We start from the raw sequence: 18,925 nt of genomic DNA, 5'->3' as shown, positions 1-18,925 counted from the left end.
TGTTCACAGACAAGGAGTGTCATATCTTGGATTCTATCAAAGGCCAATATTACTTCTAATGAAATGCAAACACAAGGGGTATCAAACGCCTCAGACCTCGCCAACTCTTTCATTTCCCTCCGCTGCCATTGCTTCTCTTTCATCAAGCGTCAACTCACTCTTAGCCTCGCGGATTCGAACGAAGAAAACGACAATTAGAAGACCCAGTATCGCGAGTCCTGTTTGATACCAAAAGACAGCCTTGTAGCTGTCCTTAGTACCCAACTCAGAAGTCTGCGTATGAACAATATCCGCGAAACCAAGCATCACGGCGATTCCCATGTGTAGCGTGCAGTTGATCAATGCACCAGCTAAGCCTTGCCTTGCCTTTGGGAGGTTTGTCGTGATGAAGACATTGGCGAGATTGAAGCTGATGTCAATGCCCACTGTTCCGCATATCATCGCCGGGAATACGAAAGCCCAGTAATTTCCACCAAGAGGGATGACGGCGAAAAACAACCCAGAGCCCACGTAGCCGAGGCATGATATCAACATAAGTATTGTTCCTGGGACTTTGTGGAAGATCATTCCTCCCCCGACTGAGAGAATAAGACCACCGACGCCCATAGGCACAGCCCATGCCACGATTTGCATTGGCGAAGCACCCATTATGTCAGACATGCTATAGAAGTTGTCAGTGAAGTTCCAATGTAAACAAGATCACCAGGATGCAACTCACTAAAGAACCGCATATAGTAGAAATATGCCCAATGTGCCGTAAAGAAATAGCAGAGCGATGACCAGAGGCAGCATATATTTGACTCGGAACACGTCGCCAGGCAGAAGAGGGTTTTTCACGACCCATCCTTCCACATAAACCATTATCCCGAGAAAAATGAGCCCAAGAACGAGGAACAGAGGGATATACGGCGTTTTCCATCCTTGTGGCGCGTAGGAACTGTCCGCAATGGCAAAGACAATGAACACAGCAGCCGGAACGGAAAGACATGCACCAGGCCAATCCATCTGGACGCCCAGTTGTCTCTTCTCGGAATAATCGCGGGGAATGGAGAAGAGTGACAGAACCGATGTGATGGCGGAGAGAATCGCACCGATGAAGAAGTACCATCTCCAGGTGAGATATTCACCAGCTAGCCCGGAGAAGAAAATTCCCACGAAGAAGCCGAGCGCTGCACATGCGCCATAGATACTGAAGACGATATTCTTTCTAGGTCCCGGTCTGTAGGTGCTACCAAGAACCATGATTCCTGATGGAAGAAAAGCGGCCAGAGCAAAGCCCTGCAATGCTCGGCAAATGATCAACATCAGCCATGTTTGCGAGACACCGCATAGGATCGAGGATACGGTGAGCCAAATGGCTCCCCCGCTGTAAATGATATATCCGCCGAACATGTCAGTCAATCTACCGAAGATTAGGAGGGTCGAGGTCACGACCAGGGATAATGCGGTAGACGGCCATATTGCGGATGCTTCGGGCAGATCAAGCTCTTTGACTAGCGTCGGAAGGAGGACATTTGAGCCTGAGATGTAGTATTCCTGGTGAAATGTCAGAATTTTTCCTCATGGTGTAAGACCGTCGTGGATGACTTACTGCAAGGATTTGGGACATGAAAATTGAGAGACAGAAAGAAATCTCTGACCAAGGGCCACGAAAGCACTTTGGGCGCTCTCTTCCCAGTCTTTCCAAATCGGCAGTCTCTTGATTTATTCTGGTCTGCTCCGGATCATGTGGCATGGCCTTATTGCCCGGGTCAGGGGCTTCTGGCGAGCCCATGATACTTTGTCAGAAACGTGTGTCTTTTGTTGGTGTCGGATTACAAGTGAGCAGTGCACCATTGTATGCGTGGTGTTGCAAAGATTTTTATAGCCATGTCGAAGTGGTGGCCGCGGGAGTTGGTGGCTATTTCTAAGCGATGACGCCCCAGCAACTACACACTACCAGACCCAGTACAATGACTATCTGATGAATATTACCCGTTTCTAGAAGACTGCTGGAAATTTTCGCACGAGGAAAGCAAGATGATTTGTGCATGCGAATGGATTCCGGGGTGCTAAATCTCCGCGCCAAGACTTCTACTTTGGGCTTCCTTTTTAGGAAGTTGTCGGGAGTGGGGCTGATGAAATCGGAGGCGACACCGGTCCACAGGTTCAGCATCGGTCTCGTTCAGGAGCGTCCAAGGTTCTCAGGTTGGATGTCTTCGAGGTTCATCCAGAAAGAAGAATTTTATGCAACGTCTTGTTGTCGGCGCATATTCTTCGAAGATGTTGGGCTCGACATATCAGTGCCCAGCGGACTGGGTTTTGACGTCTTCCAATAGCGACATACATACCGTCTTCTCTCTCCTTCCAGTAATAATGGAATCCGGCTTTACATTCTCTCTGACACTGTTCTAGATTAAGATATAAGGACCCCCCCCCCCCCCACCACCTCCCTAACCCCCCCCGCCCCAACCCACACAACAATATTATAAAGTAACTTTGATGAAAATAACAAGAACTACTGACAATCTAGAACATTCTTGGCATGGTCCCTGATATGTTCAGCCACATGTTTGGCCCCGCTTTGTTAGATCGTAGATTTGCTTATTTCAGGCTTCGCTTTTCGGAATATTTTCTGCATATACTAGTTCCGAAAGTGATGTATCATACCCACGTGTTTCTACCCCACGGAATATATATGCAGTCTCCGTGTTGGAAAAGATACGTCATTGAAAATCAGGGTTCCAACCGCCAGTGCGCCATATGGTATTTTTCTAGCAGAACATTTCATAGAACTAGTAGTATATGTGCGTTCTTCAACTTTAGGAAATTGTTGGAAATTAATAGTGTAAAGTTAAGATATCAGAAGCTATATATAGGAAATTCACCTTTCACGAATTCCAAGTTCATGTTTGGCATCAAGCCTATAGAAAAGCAAAAAGCTCATCTTTCTTTGATGACACTGGGATCAACCTCTAACCCCTGAATTTCAAAGCCATTTATCCAACGAAAGTCATCATGCAGCCTCCATGAATCCATGATACTATCATTTGTCCATTCGTGAAATGGGTCAATGAATAAAGCAGGATCCGCAAATTCCTGCAGCTGCGGATTGCCTGTCACGAAACTCGGCGGTTCGGATCCGGCTGCCTAGGGTTCTTTTCCTTCTTTCACAGAATTATCAGACACCAAGAGTTCTGTGGCTCCTGTCAATGATACACTTCTACCCAGGGGGTGTGATTCAAACTGTTAGAGTGAGGTTCCCTTATTAGATAACAAAAGCCGCAAAAAAGAAAGGATACCTAGGTAGGTAGGGCCAATGCGTAGCGAGCTAGGTAACTACGTGCAACTCAGGGCTCCATCTCTCTCTTATTAATACTATACTACTTTTTCTTATATAACTATCACAACTCAGGGCTCTACATCAATGCTACCTATTCCACCTACCGCTAGCATAGTTAAATATACGCCCTATATAAGTTTAAAATCTAATAAAGCGCTCTAAATAATAGGAAACTGGATAAAAACTAGTTAATGGTTTTTCTCTAGTATGATTATCCTACTAATAGTATTATATACCTCGACAATGTAAGCTTATTTAGTACTCAATGCTTTTGACCGTAAGAGAGCCTGCAATAACGTGACAATTCAACTGGTACAAATCAATCAATCATAACAACAGTACATACTTTGACCGAGTTTACTGCTTGCAATCGTCCCTTAGAGCTTTAGGCGTATCCTCCTTCGTTATGTAATGCCTATGCTTAACAACATCCACCTCCTCCAAATTCCTCTCTATCCACTCGTAATCATACATAGTCCCATATCTACCCCGACCTTCTCAACCCCACAAGCAGCAAGAATCAAACTCAAACCCGCAATTGCGATCCGATCCCCAACGCTAGACTTCCCCGCAAATGTTGGAACATCAGTCTCAACGCGGTTTGACCGTCCTTAATCAAATTCTTCGACCAAACAGCCTGGTCAACACCAAGCGGCGCAAACTTTAAGATCCGTAGGTCTGTCACAGGCTGCACATCACAGGCGATTATATATGCTAGCATGCGTACGTTAGTGCGGCTGTCTGTGTGTAGGGGAAGGAGTACGTGTCCTTTTTCAGGAAAGGCTTCTTTCCATATCCTCTACAGCCAATTGAGCGAAGTTTACTTGTGGCTGCGGCCAGGTAGGAATGAACCTAACCTAGAGGATCATAGAATGGGGAGCCTTTACGTCTCACTACATCACAAAGCTAGTTTATCCTTCGAACAGTCTGTGTTTTATAGGAGTCAAACAGATAGGCCGCGGCCTGATAAGGACGTGCATTATCATCCCAATTGCCCCAAACTATAAACTACCGATGACACTGCCGAGCCCCCACAACCCAACCCTAGCCCCAAAACCTAGGCCAGTGATTGTAATTTTTTGTTCTCCTATAGAGCCTCGGTTGTATATCTTAGAATCGATGCATGGACAGCATTCTGATTGCCGAGGGCGTTCGCTCTTGACTTTAAGCTGGAGAGCATAATGCGGGGTTTAGCATCTATCGTATTGCGGAGAAGAAGGACATGATACTGACGCGAAGAGCATAAATTCAGTCATTCCCAGGTTCGGAATCAGTATCATCTGAGAATTACACGAGAAAAGACATTGCTATAAGTCTACCTCCTTTATCACGATGGGTCTGTTAGCCATGAGGCGGTTTTCGCAAGCTCTCGTCCTATTCGCGAGCTGCTTCAGTCTTGCAAAGTCCGCAGACGAGGAACTGTGGCCGCTGCAGAAGTTCAAAAGCTCGTCCATCCAAACACCGTTCATGAACGTCACCAAGATGGGCACGACAGAACCAGGTTTCCTGTTCCTGACACCCCGCGATATCATACGAGAAACAGGACACCCGGCCATCTACTCAGATGACGGTCAGCTTATATGGCAGGGCCCCAATGGAAACTACTCAGCCCTACAGCCTCAGATTCTCAACAACGAACCCGTGATAGCCTACTGGTCCGGCGATGTCAGCCGTGGCTTTGGGTTCGGAGCAATTACTATCGTGAACAGCTCATACGACAAGATCCATAGAGTCACGCTGGACTGCAAGGCAGAGAACTTTGTGACAATCTATGATCCACTGACGTTTGATTCTTGTATTGATATCCACGAAAGTGAGATCACGGATAACGGCACCATTCTTGTGACTGCCGTCAACGTCACACAAGCGGATCTGAGCTCCATTGGTGGTCCCGAGGATGGATGGATTCAGGACGCACTCGTCTATGAGATCGATATCGAAACCAATGAGATCCTGTTCCGCTGGAGTACCTACGAGCACATCGACCAGGTGCCACTCAGGGATGTGCGCGCTCCGCTTGAGGGATCTGGCGGTAACAAAACTGATCCATATGGGTACCCTCATCTCAATTCCGTTGCCAAATATGGCGACTCGTACTTGGTGTCCTCACGGTATATGTGCAGCCTCTTTTTTTATTGCATCAAATGGCTCGGTGGCATGGCAGCTCCACGTAAGCTTATTGGTCATTTCTGAGAGAATGATATACTAACAAGACGCAGGGCCAGACTGGCGGTGACTTCGAGTTAGGGCTCGACACGAGCTTCTGCTACCAGCACGACGCGCGCTTCAGGTTCCAGAGCGACGAACGAGTAACAATCAGCCTGCACAACAATGAGCTGGCCAGTTTCACAGGCCACACCTCACTAACAACGGGCATGGTGCTGGACGTGGAGCTCCAAGGCTCAAAACGAGTCACCTTGAAGAGTCGGATGTGGGATGCCACTGAACCTGTGTACGCCGAGTCGCAGGGTAGCTATCAATCGCTCGGTAATGGGCACGTTTTGCAGCAGCATGGCTCGACGCCCAAGATTGAGGAGTTCGATGAGAATGGGACCATCGTCATGCGTGCGAGGTTTGGCTATGACAAAACCATGCAGACGTACCGCACCTATCGGTACCCTTGGGTTGGGCGCCCAGCTACCAAGCCTGATGTTGTGGCTTGTGTGGATGGGAAGAACGGGAAGACTGCGGTTTACGTTAGCTGGAATGGGGCAACGGATGTGGAGTATTGGAAGGTGTATTCTGGAACTGAGGTGAAGGAAACTGCTGTGCGGAATGGGTTTGAGACGACTATTCTTGTGGATGGGCTGACTAGTGGTGATTCCGTGGTTGTGGAGGCGGTGGGCGGTGTTGGTGATGGGATAAGGTCTGAATCGGCCACAGTCGGACAATGCTGACAGCAGAAATTGGTGCCAGCTGCTTATGTATTGTTATTGTTAAGCTAATTTTACAAGCTTCCACGATTGAATTTTGCTTTTATTGATGACCTCACGTAGTCGAGAGGGACACTATGCATATGGTTTGGCCGCAACGGTTAGACCAAGCATTGTCGGGCAGCCCCACAGCCACCGTTGAACAGAATACCACAATTACACAAACCCGCTGTAGGGGCTTCTCCATCCTTGGTAAACATGTGACCACCCCTAGGTTCGACCCAATTCCTTTCACAATTTTCACTAAACACGATTCTTATACTAACTCACCTTCCACTACTATCCTCATTTACAGGTATTTCTGCTATCAAGATGCCTAGAACTAATATCTCTAAGGCTGATAAGATTGCTAAGGGGAATCTTATCAAGCACGTGTCTATAGCATCCATGGATCCCACTATGCTCTTAGTCAGGACCCTATATACGAGCTCAATCAAAAGGTGATGTTGACACACTTGATGCCTGGTCCTCCACGCACCCAACTAGTTGCATAACTGCCCAGGTCCACGTGGCTACTGTGAAACCTCGCTATAACGAATTAATAGAAACACAGTAAAAAATTCGTTATATCCAGGTATTCGTTAAATCGAGGTGCTATATAGTAAATATATATTTCTGGTTTATATACAAATTCAGGCCCCAGAAAAGCTCCTTATATCTCTCTGCTTCTGCCCTCCTATTCTGCTTGCTTCAATTAACCTCTCATGTTTAGATAGAGCACTAATTAACTGGGTTTCACCCTGTTCTTACTACTCCTCATATAACTGAAGGGTTTTTAAAGCCCGAATAGCCTCATTGTATAAAACCCGGGGCTATGCAACCTCTTATCTCATCCTCATCAACCTCCTCACAAAACTCACTAAGTATAATATCATCAATAGTGTCGATACTATCATACACAAGCTCATCTGCTGGATTTAGAAAGTAAATATAGTGGCTTCACCCCCCTAGTAATGGGGGTGCTAGTGGGTACGATAGATCGGCGAGGCATCTTAATTGGCTAAGGTAGCTGACTAAGCCCCGGATATAACGAAATTTGTATGGGGAAGAGAGGTTTTAACGAATTTTGTATGGCGGATTGAATCAAGCACCGGTTTCCGATCGTTATATCCGTGTATTCGTTATATCCGGGTTCCTTATATCCGGCTTCGTTATATCCGTGTTTCAGATTATGTAATCCCATCATATAACTACCTACTTAGTTATGCCCTTGTGCCTGGACTATTGCAGTTGCCTGATCTGTTCCAAGGCTGACTTGTCATACCAACCTTGGAAGGAACCAAGAAGAACAACAGCATACATGCGCGACGATACCTTGCCCTTTACTCCTGATTTTATCTGTCCAGAATTTGAACTCAATCTAGAGCTCTCTACTGCACCATTGGGATATGGCGCCGGCCATGCCACGCACAGGTCGAATGTGGTCCCGGAGAGAAATCGAAGGGTTGATAGCAGATGGGCGAAAGATAATCATATTTCGTGATCAGGTACTAAAGGTCGATGCGTGGATACCATATCACCCAGGGGGTGATAAATCAATATTGCACATGGTCGGTCGGGATGGGACGGACGAAATCACAGCATTGCACTCAGAGGAAGCACAGGCATATATGCAGAAATATGTGATAGGAAGAACACATGGGAGTTGGGAGAATTTCTTGCCTCCCATACAGGGAGGAATATTCAGAACACTAGTATCGAAGGACAACGACGAAGCTGAAGATATCATCTCATCCGGCCAGTCAACACCACCATCACTCATCTTCGACACTGAGGAGACAGGAGATGAAGTTCGTCTGAGGCGTGTAGGCAATAATACGCCTATTTCTCGGGCTTCATCATCAGAGCCAGCGCCGAAGCAATTCAAATGTGCGGAAGCATCAATAGCTCACGCAATATCATCCGATTTTTCAAAATATCCTCGTCTTGATCAAATGTCGCAAGCAGAGGTCATCTCGAAGTACCGGCAGCTCAATGAAAAATTGCGATCCGATGGACTCTACCAGTGCCGATATAGCTCCTACGCTGTGGAATTCATCCGATACTCAACTCTTTTCGTCCTCTTCTTGACATGTCTTCACTATTCTTATTACACTCTTTCGAGCATTTTCCTCGGGTTATTCTGGCACCTGCTATCATTCCTCGTTCACGACGCCGGTCATCTAAGCATAACACATGGGTTCCACACGGACAGCTGTATTGGAATTTTCGTTGCCGATTTCATTGGTGGTCTTTCGGTTGGTTGGTGGAAACGGAATCACAATGTGCATCACATAGCAACCAACTCGCCCGAGCACGATCCGGATATCCAGCATATGCCATTTTTCGCCATTTCTTCTCGATTCTTTGGTTCCCTGCGCTCAACCTACTACGACCGCGACATGCCTTTCGACGCGGCATCGCGGTGGTTCATCAAGCACCAGCATTACCTGTACTATCCCATACTTCTAATGGGTCGTTTCAACCTATACCGCCTAGCATGGTCATACCTACTAGATCCGAAGCAATCGCCCCGTAAAGGCTCAGCATGGTGGCACCGCTACCTTGAAATGACCGGCCAGGTCTTTTTCTGGTACTGGTACGGCTACAGAACGCTTTACCTCTCGATCCCGACATGGTCATCCCGCATCACGTTCCTGTTTATCTCACATATGGTCACCGCTCCATTGCATGTCCAACTCACGCTCAGTCACTTTGCCATGTCGAGCGTCGATGGGGGTGTCCAAGAGTCCTTTGCTCAGAAGATGGTGCGGACTACGATGGACGTCGATTGCCCGCCTTGGTTGGACTTTATGCATGGAGGTCTCAATTTCCAAGTCGTGCACCATTTGTTCCCTCGCCTCCCGAGACATAACCTACGCCGGGCACAGAAGTATGTCAAGGAGTTCTGCGATGATGTCGGCATCCCCTACGTAATATTTACTTTTACGCGCGGGAATAAGGAAGTCATTAGTAGACTAGGCGAGGTCGCTGAGCAATTGAGGGTGATGGAGGAGTGCAGAAAGGTTGCTGCGAAGGATTTGATTGAGGGACACCACAGTCATTGATTATTTGACTTTGTTTTGTTTTGTTTTGGTTTGTTCTTTCATTGGGATTGTATAGCCCCAACATAATAAGTATCATGCTGTTGAGCTGGGTTCAAGCACACATATGTCCCTCATAGTCAGGATGCAATATATATAATCATGGGACCTCATGGCTTTTGCCATTCAATTTCCTCCGGTGCTATTTCTGGAGCTTAAGAGTGGGCATTCTAATAAGACGTGAACTACTGTTTCTGGTGCCTTGGATCACTGCTATCAATACCCGGAGCTGTCTACGTTATTCCGGCTTGGCCGCGTTGTTCCTCACCGTGTTCGATCTGCCAGTAGCTTCAATCACATCTGTCGCAATTCCTGCGCCACGGTCGTGAGATGAGGAAGTCTACTACTCAGGTTGAAACACCGAGAAGATTGCACGGAATCATTCGTAGTTTGGAGTTGATTAAGTTGAACGTCGGGAAATCGCCTTATAAGGACGGCCAAGCACCGGAAAGCCTTCGCCAAGGTCAGACGTATCTCGTTTCAGCCACTGTTGCCCCTGTCGCACCAGCATCAGCCGTCCAATGTGCTGGCCCCACAAGGCTCCGGTCCCGCTTTAGTCTGTATCCGCTCCACCGACTACAACATACAACGCCAGTTAATTATAGCAACAATCACAATAGCTATGACTACGCGGCATTTGTTTCACCGGCGGGAGGACTTTAATTCGAGCCCGGGGCTGGTCCCCACGTGTGCGCCTGTGTTTGAGATTCGAGTGCAAGGGGTGAAGGGGTTGATGCGTGTCTCACCTAGAGCGAGGCGCTGTCCCAAAATGGCTGGCCTGTTATTGATGAAGGTTGCCAGCTCGGTTGGCGTCGTTGGATTACCGAATAGTTCTTCGCTTAATAGTTTCAACTGTGGCGCCCCCGCCCCCGACCTCGTCTCTCGATCCTCGATTGGTCTAATTATCCCTACCATTGGTGGAACTCGTCCGATGCGCGAGGAAATTAGCCTGGCGCTAAGGAATCCGGATCCCGAGTTGACGAATCCACTCGGGTAATTTCTCGAAGCGAAGAGGATCATCAAGCTTCCCCACAACCAGAGTACATATCCGATTGCCATGATGGGCAAAACTCCTGGACGAGTGGGGCTACGTGCCAAACAGAGTACACACCAAGATGCACTTACCCTCCTGTCTGTGTTCTAGATTGGTCATATCGGCTCATCTCTCTCTCATTTGGGAACTTTCCAGTGGAGAGTACGTGGAACATACTAATGGAGAATCATGATGGTTGACTTTATTGTTGGTCTCCGGTGGGGTAAAGGATATCATTCACGTAGGCTGGCGGGACATACGTACACACGGAGGTAGATGCAGGAACCTGAGTCTCCCTATATATAGTACAATATATCTCGTAGGAAATCCTATTCATCAAGTTACTCCTCTATCGATTTCTGCTAAACATGAATCTCCAATATTCCCTTACATTGGCCCTGCTTCAGGCTGCGGCCGTTTATGGTTACGCGAATCCCGGAGCTTGCTCAGGTGCCTGCAACATCCATGATCCTGCTTTGATCCAGAACGACGACGGAACGTACTATCGCTTCTCCACGGGCGGTGGCATTTCCATTGCTTCTGCTTCGTCCATTGAGGGTCCCTGGACAGCTCTTGGAACTGTGTTGCCTAGCGGATCCTCGATTGACAATTCCGGGAGCGATGATGCTTGGGTACGTTTTTCTTTCTTTCATTTAGCTTCCCCTCCTGTTTGCTGGTATCATACTGTGAGCCATGTTGAAATGCACCACCATTATTTATCTTCCGCGCTCCCTATTTAGTATTAGACCGCTAACAACTCTTAGGCCCCCAATGTGCAAAAGGTGGGTAACCTTTACCACCTTTACTACTCCGTATCGACCTTCGAAACTCAAATCTCTGCCATTGGCCTTGCGACTTCCGAAACCATGGAAGAGGGTACTTGGACTGATAAGGGCTCAATTGGAGTTGAATCCACAACGGGCGACCAATACAACGCCATCGATGGCAACCTCCTGGTAGACGGCTCCACCAACTACATGACATTTGGATCATTCTGGCAGGACATTTTCCAAGTCACACTGAATGCGGATGCCACGTCTTCGACATCGACACCAGTTAATGTCGCGTTTGATCCGGCTGGTACGCACGCAGTTGAGGGAGCTTTCCTGTACAAACACGGGGACTATTACTACTTGTTTTACTCATGGGGGAGCTGCTGCAAGTATGATCAGAGTATGCCCGCGGCAGGGGAAGAGTACAGGATCAAAGTTTGTCGGTCAAGCACTCCGACTGGGGGCTTTGTGAGTTATCCTTTTTCTCTTCTAGTTATGCAATATGTAAGACGCTTGGCTAATGATGCAGGTTGATGCGGACGGTGTTGCATGCACCGAGGGCGGCGGCACCGTCGTCCTTGAAAGCCATGATAATGTCTATGGACCTGGTGGACAGTATGTGGCGTCTATCTACTTCGCATTATATCTACTAACCATCATAGGGGTGTCTACACCGACCCGAACCTTGGCCCTGTGCTTTACTACCACTACGTTGATACGACCATTGGCTACGCCGACGGCCAGAAACTGTTTGGATGGAACGCCATTGATTTCTCGAGCGGATGGCCTTCGGTGTAAGAGGATGATCAGGCCCGGTGGTGAGAAATATCGGGTACCTGATCAAAGGCTACGCAAGGAGGAATGTCCATGGAGAAAGACTGTGTTGCATTCCGAGCGGAGCCCTCGGAGAGAGACAAACGAGAAAGGAACAGAGAGAGGGAGAGAGAGAGCTAGCTGACTATCTTGTCCTGTCACCCATTGGTTGCCCCAGACATTCAACAGTACCTAGTTCAGTCTTGTGTAGCGAATATATTTCAATAACAGCGCGGTGTAGGCTCAAAGACCTTCCTATTTTCAGCTAGCTTTTACCACCGTTCACTATCCTTGTGTCTATATATATATCGCTATCGGCAGGTTTCCCTCGCTAAAAACTTGTCGTGGATATCTACGATCCTAAGCCAAAAGGTTAATGTGTACCCATCGCATCTCCATAAACACCTTGTATCGTCAGGAGTAGAATCTCGTCAGTTTTTGCGCATGGCATGCAGGAACGTGATCGAGGTGAAGTTCGTACCTACTCTACTATACCTATGATGAGTCTACTTCCCTATCGCCGAGTCGGTGTCACTCCACCGCTCTGTATTATTCTAAGCCCTAGTAAAAGTAAGCTACTAGTAATATGCCAGGAAAAGAGAACGGAATTACCTATTCTCCTTTGAATATATATATTAGAGATAAACAATTTAAATGTCAAAAATGCCCAGGACCGTTGCAATCGTGCCAAACACATCGTCCCTTAGATAGTAACCTCGTATACAAGGTGTCCCTTTTAGGAATCTTCAACGACGATCAATCTAATCAATGTAACATCCGAACAAAATTGGAGTTTCCCAAAGTGTACATAAACCCCGAGTAGTTCTATATAGCCAATGATAGTCACGAGTTGGACAGCTCAAACACCCTACAATCAAAATGAAGTTCTCTACACAACTTCTACTTCCTTTCTTCCTCGCTCTCGCGCCTTCAGCTTCGGCTGCTTCCCCTAGCGATCTTCAGGCTCAAATTGGACACCATGTCATATACTCTTACCCCGGCCTCGAGCCACCAGCCCACCTCCTAGACCTAATCGCCGAAGGAAAAGTCGGCGGTATCATAATCTTCGGCGAAAATGTCGGCGACAACCTCACAACCACAATCGACGACTTCCAGAACACCTACAAGCAGAGCCCGTACTATTCAGGCAGTCCTTTATTCATCATGACAGACCAAGAAGGTGGCAAAGTGCGCCGATTGCCCGGCGGACCAGTAGAGAGCGCGAAGCAAATCGGCCAAGCCGCCAATCCTGAAGCGGCAGCGACACAAATGGGCAAAGATGCTGCGAGCACCCTAGCGACATACAAGAACAACGTTAATCTAGCACCTGTGTTGGATGTTTATCGCGAGGCCGGAGACTTCGCCGATGCCTCCGAGCGCTCCTTCAGCAACTCTTCCCGCGTCGTTGGAACATGCGGGTCGGCATTTATCAGCTCGCAGCAGTCGGCCGGTGTGGTCGCTGCCGCTAAGCACTTCCCTGGCCTTGGTGCAGCAGGTGCAGGCGAGAATACGGATTTGCAGCCAGTCACCATTGACTTGACCATCGAAGAGCTGCGCAAGGTCGATATGGCACCGTATACCCAGGCGATCGCGGCTGGTGTAGACATGGTCATGACTTCGTGGGCTGTCTATCCTGCTTTGGACCCGACCTACCCGTCCGGGCTGAGCAAGACTATCATCCAAGATGAGTTGCGGGGTAGACTTGGCTTCAAGGGTGTCACTATCACTGATGCTGTTGAGGCGGGGGCGCTAGAGGCGTTCGGCGATCAGGCTGCTCGTGGGTTGTTAGCTGCGCAGGCTGGTATTGATATCTTGCTTGCATCTAAGAGGGATGTCACGCAGGGAGAAGATATATACAATGCTCTGCTTGCTGCATTGGAGGATGGGTCGTTGGACCACGATGCCTTTTCTGCTGCGACCCAGAGAATTCTGGAGGTTCGGAAGAAGCTAGTTTAGATAGATGGCAGGTGTTATCAAATGTAGATAGACTGAAGCTGCATTGTCCGTTAGATTTAAACAAGGAGATTCTGTCATATATTTCGTATCGCGTGTCTCCAGTGAACCGTTGGAGTAATTGAGAATGGTGACCAATTGCGGGCACTGTCCCATATGTATAGTTAATTAAGCCTTTGAATGCCGACGCCATCTAAGCCTCCACGGGTACCTGCGCAGATCTTGGCTTGTCCATGTCAGGGACCAAGAAGTTTATTTTCATTCCGGATAATCCTCCCTACAGATAGTATGGCTAGCCCAATTCATATCGCTCATGTAAACTAACCCTTTATGGTTCTTAATGATACAGTGCATAGTAAATTTTGTTATCATACTTATAGTTGGATGTTGACATTGCAAAATGCTTGATACTCTCTCTCTCTCTCCGTGTACTCATACGTAGAAACATATTTTTCCTATGTCTTTTATAATCTATTGCTGGTGTGGGATATGCAACAAGATCCAAGGCAGCTCATGTCCCATAATCCCGCACCCCCCCCCCGCCCCCTGACAAAAATTGCTCGCACTACAATAATCACCATCGATGGCCACTTTTAGACCAAAAGAATGATGCTGCATCAGCAAAAAAGTGACCGACGCAGGGATCGAACCTGCAATCTCTTGATTCGTAGTCAAGCGCCTTGCCATTGGGCCAGCCGGCCAGCTGTTGTGTGATTCGGCCAAAATATGCTTTATGAGCGGAAGCGATCTGGGACCCACTCTTTCGACGTATTTTTAATCCCATTGGCCGTCGTCACATTTGACCTATATTTACCTTTTTCTCAGTATATAAAAGTACTCTGAGGGTAATACAGATTATTTTTTTTGCCTTGTTTGATATGGATGCCACCGTTTTACCCATACGTTCTTTATGTCGCAATAGCTAGGAGCACTATATATCTTGTCATCCAGTGGATGTAAACCGTCCAATACCTATTTTATATTCCTTTCCAGCCCAATGGGTGTCCACATGTGTAAAATGCCAATGGGCGTTGACATATTTCCTAGGCGACTTACGCGGATGAACTAGCGTGGTGTAGAAAGTGGAATACGGACTCGGAGAAATAACTACAACATACACTAACCTTTCCACATAGAAGGCTGCTATAGGTGGGGATTAGCGCTGTCTTCCGCGTAGTGAATCTGGCAGCCCACATAGTTTACCAACGGCGTCAAATGGTAGTGACTAGTTTAGCGACAGAAACATGAAACTTTAGAAGACATACTTCATCACGTGGCAGTGTATATTGCTCGCTCCTACATTACATAGTCACTGTGGGAGAATTTTACTTTTATAGACATAATGCTGGGGCAAACACAGCCGGCGACAATGTACAACTAGACCGACGTTATTCCGGATATGTGAATACAACATAGAGACACTTGCCTTTGATATTGCTTCATCGGGTCCACTATTTTAAGTTTCATATTGCATACGGAACGTGTATGCCGATGAAGGAGCGCTAAATGTTCTAGGCTATAGGGAAAAAAAAAAGGAAAAGAAAACTGCGAGTTAGGGCTTTTGAGTTGTGCGACATCCGGTGCCGGTTTCCTAAGAGCTTGGCGAAGTGAGTACAATAAATCCTCCTTTATGACCAAATGAATGAGACACGGTTAAATCGAGATTTCCATAAAATCGAAGTGCCGTATACCACATATATACATCCGGTTTACATACAAATTTAGACCCCCAAAGACTCTCGTATAATTTGTTTTCTGTACAAATAGCTTCGTCACCTATAGCGGCGTCATATTTCTATAGAAGCATCATAATTGGCAAAATTTCAATCCGAGAGAATTGCCGCTCCTCTCGGAGAGTGGCCCTCTTGAGAGATGGACCGAGCTTCTAAGAAGTGGGGATTGACCAGTATGGCATTGTAATTGGTCAAAAGCGTTAACTCAGCTCCGTGATAACACATTTTGTATAGGAGAAATTTACTAAGGAGGGATAGCGAATTTAGTACGGCGGATTAATTGACGGGTCCGTATCCATTCGTTATAACCGGGTATTCGTTTTAACCAGGTTTGTTCAGGTTAGAATGGGGGCCGAACGAGTATGAAGTGGTACCTTACTAGGAGTTAGCCGCATAAGTGGGTATTATCAAGAGCATAGAGAGTCAAGGTATACCTATAACATCCGTAGTGCAACTGTAGTGACCAGTCCCACAGAAACTAGTTGGTTTCATAATAATTTCCGGTGTGCTACTCCATGCAGATATCCATACGGCTATGTCCTTTCACAGAGCTCAAAGGATATGGGCATATGACTTAGATTCCCATTTGCTTGGAGTAGCAGTGTATATCAGGATCTGAGGATAGGTAGAGATTGACTTAGGATTGGTTGGCAAGCTGCAACGGTGAAATAATGAAGCTCCGGTCCAATGGGAGATTTCCTGTAGGGCTAGACCGATCAAGTGCTCGGGAGGTGGGCCCCGGTAGCTCTTTGGGAACAAGTTGTGGAGATACAAAACCAAGCAAAATTTGCTTGAGATCAAAGCAAATCTCTTTGAGACATACTGACTCATGTTGCCTCGAAATTGAAAGCGCAAAGAAAAAAAAGGTAGTTGAAAGAAGTGTCGCCACCACGGACCAGACCGGAGGTGTTTCCGCCCTGGCCGTTTTAGCTCCACTGCCGTCAGTCGCCTTGATCGGTTTATTTTTCATCCTTTCAGCCCCTCCATATCTCGGTCATTCCCTTTCCTTTCCCATTTCCTTTACAGATTCTCTCTATCCTACAGCTTATTAGCAACCTACACCTTTTATTCTGTGGAGCTCTGACTGAGCGCGCCGCAACAAGCCACCATCATGGGGCTGTCCAAAACGAACAGGATCTTGATCCTGCTGGTCATCGACACAGCGTTTTTCTTGCTTGAATTAATCACTGGTTCGTATTTTGGCAGTTTGATCGCATGCGACGGGGTTCTGACAAATGGTTTCCTAGGTTATGCCGTCCACTCCCTTGCCCTTGTTGCCGATTCTTTCCATATGGTACGCTACCATCTACGATCTTCCGGTTCGGCTGAGACTAACCAGAATAGTTGAATGATGTCTTATCATTGTGTGTCGGATTATGGGCTGTGAAGGTTGCGAACCGAGAGACCTCCTCCAACACCTACACCTATGGCGTAAGTTGATGGTCAACACCAGTGCCGAAGGACAATCTGACAATTGGATTTCTCTATACAGTGGCAACGAGCGGAGACACTTGGTGCTTTGGTCAATGGCGTGTTCCTGGTCGCTCTGTGTATGTCAATTTTCTTGGAGGCGACGCAGCGATTGTTTGAACCCCAGGAGGTGCAAAACCCCCGATTTGTTTGCATTGTTGGCTGCTTTGGCCTGGCGTCCAATATCATTGGGTTGGCGCTATTCCATGATCACTCCCACGGGCCCGGCGGCGGCCACGACCACGGCGACGGTCACGATCACGAAGGGCACGACCATGACATTGAGGCTGGTGAGCATGATCACGAGCCCACACCGATCGCCGATCAGAGCGAGAGCGTGGCGGGGGCTACTGCTGGCTATGGCCGACCCGCAAGCTTGCCCCGAAACTCCCTCACCAACTCTCCCACGGACCCATCCCGAAAACGCCGCGATACCCAGACCCGGGGCCCAGGGAGATACAGCACTTCGAACGGACGCGGATTCGTGAGCCCGGAAGATATTCCCGTGCTTCCTGAGAGACTGAGACAAGGGATTATCGCGGCCAGCCAATACCGTAATGAACAATCGTCGGACTCGGAGAATGGTCATGACGAGGATGAGATTCCATCTGAGCGCTCAGGCCTTCTGAGTCACCGCGATCGAACTACCAACTATACCGACGAGGAGGGAGCTCCGACTAAAGTCCACGACCACCGCGATGAAGATGTTCACAAATCTCACAACCATGCTCAACCCAAGCCGAAGGACCATAAGAAGGGTCACAGTCACGACCTCAACATGCGGGGTGTCTTCCTCCATGTTATGGGAGACGCCCTCGGAAACATTGGTGTGATCGTTTCTGCGCTTGTTATCTGGTTGACGGACTACGAATGGCGCTTTTACGTCGACCCGGGCATTTCCCTTGTCATCACATTCATTATTCTTGCGTCTGCCATTCCGCTTTGCAAAGCCGCCTCGCGTATCCTTCTTCAGGCCGTGCCCCCTGGTATGAGCATCGATCATATCAAGGAGGACATCGAGCGCCTTCCCGGTGTCATTGGTTCACACCACCTGCACGTTTGGCAACTCAGTGACACCAAGATTGTGGCATCGATCCATCTCCAAGTTGACACCGAGATCAAGGGCGAAGGGTCAGAAAGGTACATGCGTCTGGCCAGACAAGTGAGACGCTGTCTCCATGCCTACGGCATTCACTCTTCCACTATCCAACCCGAGTTCGCTCCAGAAAGTGATGTCGAAGACAATGGGCAAGGATCATCTCGGGACACCGATGAGCACGTTCCCAGTCGTGCTGCTAGTGTTCGGGAAGGTGACCCTCAAGCATGCCTTCTGGAGTGTGACCCGAACTGCGCCCGCGGAGGCCAGTGTTGCCCCAAAAAGTGAACTTAACTCCTCACGTGGTGACCTTCAACGCACATTCGTGTCTCGTTTGGTACCATGACGCCAAAAATCTCAACCCTACGGTTCTTTTCTATCCAGATACCCTATCTTTTATCTTCACCTCTTTGCCCGGGCTGGTTTGTAGAGACCCGCCCTACTCATTTCCATAATAATTGTCTGGTTTTAGAAGTGGTAGTCTCTTTTGGGCCTACCAGTTTTTGGGAAATGCATGGCGAAGCAATATCGTCCTATCTGCGGACATAGACCCGCTGACCCGCTGTATCCTTTCGATGGTATTATGTACTCCTATTTATCTCTAATTCAAGACCAAACCTCCGAATCAGCCTTGGAAATGTAGACATTTACCTAGGCACACATCTTGTAGACAATATTCTATTTAAGGGTGCACACGTGACCGCCCATGCCTGGCG

At 47.8% G+C, this 18,925-nt stretch overlaps 7 protein-coding genes across 7 annotated transcripts; 6 read left to right on the top strand and 1 right to left on the bottom strand.

Annotated features, from left to right (window-relative positions):
* Positions 1 to 90: 90 nt before the first annotated feature.
* Positions 91 to 1,774, bottom strand: N7519_007893 (putative MFS multidrug transporter; the record flags this gene model as incomplete). Its single annotated transcript, XM_057294669.1, has 3 exons — positions 91 to 661; positions 719 to 1,536; positions 1,592 to 1,774. The coding sequence occupies 3 exons, from the start codon at positions 1,772 to 1,774 to the stop codon at positions 91 to 93; spliced, it is 1,572 nt and encodes a 523-aa protein (XP_057149480.1).
* Positions 1,775 to 4,654: 2,880 nt separating this feature from the next.
* Positions 4,655 to 6,219, top strand: N7519_007892 (arylsulfotransferase family protein; the record flags this gene model as incomplete). Its single annotated transcript, XM_057294668.1, has 2 exons — positions 4,655 to 5,422; positions 5,536 to 6,219. 2 exons carry the CDS (start codon positions 4,655 to 4,657, stop codon positions 6,217 to 6,219), a joined length of 1,452 nt encoding a protein of 483 aa, XP_057149479.1.
* Positions 6,220 to 7,802: 1,583 nt separating this feature from the next.
* On the top strand, positions 7,803 to 9,302 carry N7519_007891 (acyl-CoA desaturase; the record flags this gene model as incomplete). Its single annotated transcript, XM_057294667.1, has 1 exon — positions 7,803 to 9,302. The coding sequence occupies one exon, from the start codon at positions 7,803 to 7,805 to the stop codon at positions 9,300 to 9,302; it is 1,500 nt and encodes a 499-aa protein (XP_057149478.1).
* Positions 9,303 to 10,107: 805 nt separating this feature from the next.
* On the top strand, positions 10,108 to 10,335 carry N7519_007890 (uncharacterized protein; the record flags this gene model as incomplete). The annotated part of the gene is made up of 1 exon (XM_057294666.1): positions 10,108 to 10,335. The coding sequence occupies one exon, from the start codon at positions 10,108 to 10,110 to the stop codon at positions 10,333 to 10,335; it is 228 nt and encodes a 75-aa protein (XP_057149477.1).
* A 404-nt stretch (positions 10,336 to 10,739) lies between these two features.
* Positions 10,740 to 11,942, top strand: N7519_007889 (endoarabinanase abnc-Penicillium chrysogenum; the record flags this gene model as incomplete). Its single annotated transcript, XM_057294665.1, has 4 exons — positions 10,740 to 11,003; positions 11,136 to 11,612; positions 11,674 to 11,759; positions 11,807 to 11,942. The coding sequence occupies 4 exons, from the start codon at positions 10,740 to 10,742 to the stop codon at positions 11,940 to 11,942; spliced, it is 963 nt and encodes a 320-aa protein (XP_057149476.1).
* Positions 11,943 to 12,836: 894 nt separating this feature from the next.
* N7519_007888 (putative glycosyl hydrolase) lies at positions 12,837 to 13,913 on the top strand (the record flags this gene model as incomplete). The annotated part of the gene is made up of 1 exon (XM_057294664.1): positions 12,837 to 13,913. One exon carries the CDS (start codon positions 12,837 to 12,839, stop codon positions 13,911 to 13,913), a length of 1,077 nt encoding a protein of 358 aa, XP_057149475.1.
* A 2,841-nt stretch (positions 13,914 to 16,754) lies between these two features.
* On the top strand, positions 16,755 to 18,497 carry N7519_007887 (cation diffusion facilitator family transporter; the record flags this gene model as incomplete). The annotated part of the gene is made up of 4 exons (XM_057294663.1): positions 16,755 to 16,833; positions 16,891 to 16,937; positions 16,988 to 17,074; positions 17,136 to 18,497. 4 exons carry the CDS (start codon positions 16,755 to 16,757, stop codon positions 18,495 to 18,497), a joined length of 1,575 nt encoding a protein of 524 aa, XP_057149474.1.
* Positions 18,498 to 18,925: the final 428 nt, after the last annotated feature.

Source organism: Penicillium mononematosum (assembly GCF_028829835.1).
Source record: "Penicillium mononematosum strain IBT 11891 chromosome Unknown utg000003l:1.0-8172316.0:1.0-8177699.0, whole genome shotgun sequence".
Lineage (NCBI taxonomy): Eukaryota > Fungi > Ascomycota > Eurotiomycetes > Eurotiales > Aspergillaceae > Penicillium > Penicillium mononematosum.
Note: the sequence above shows the minus strand (reverse complement) of the source record. Positions and strands in the feature narration are given on the sequence as shown.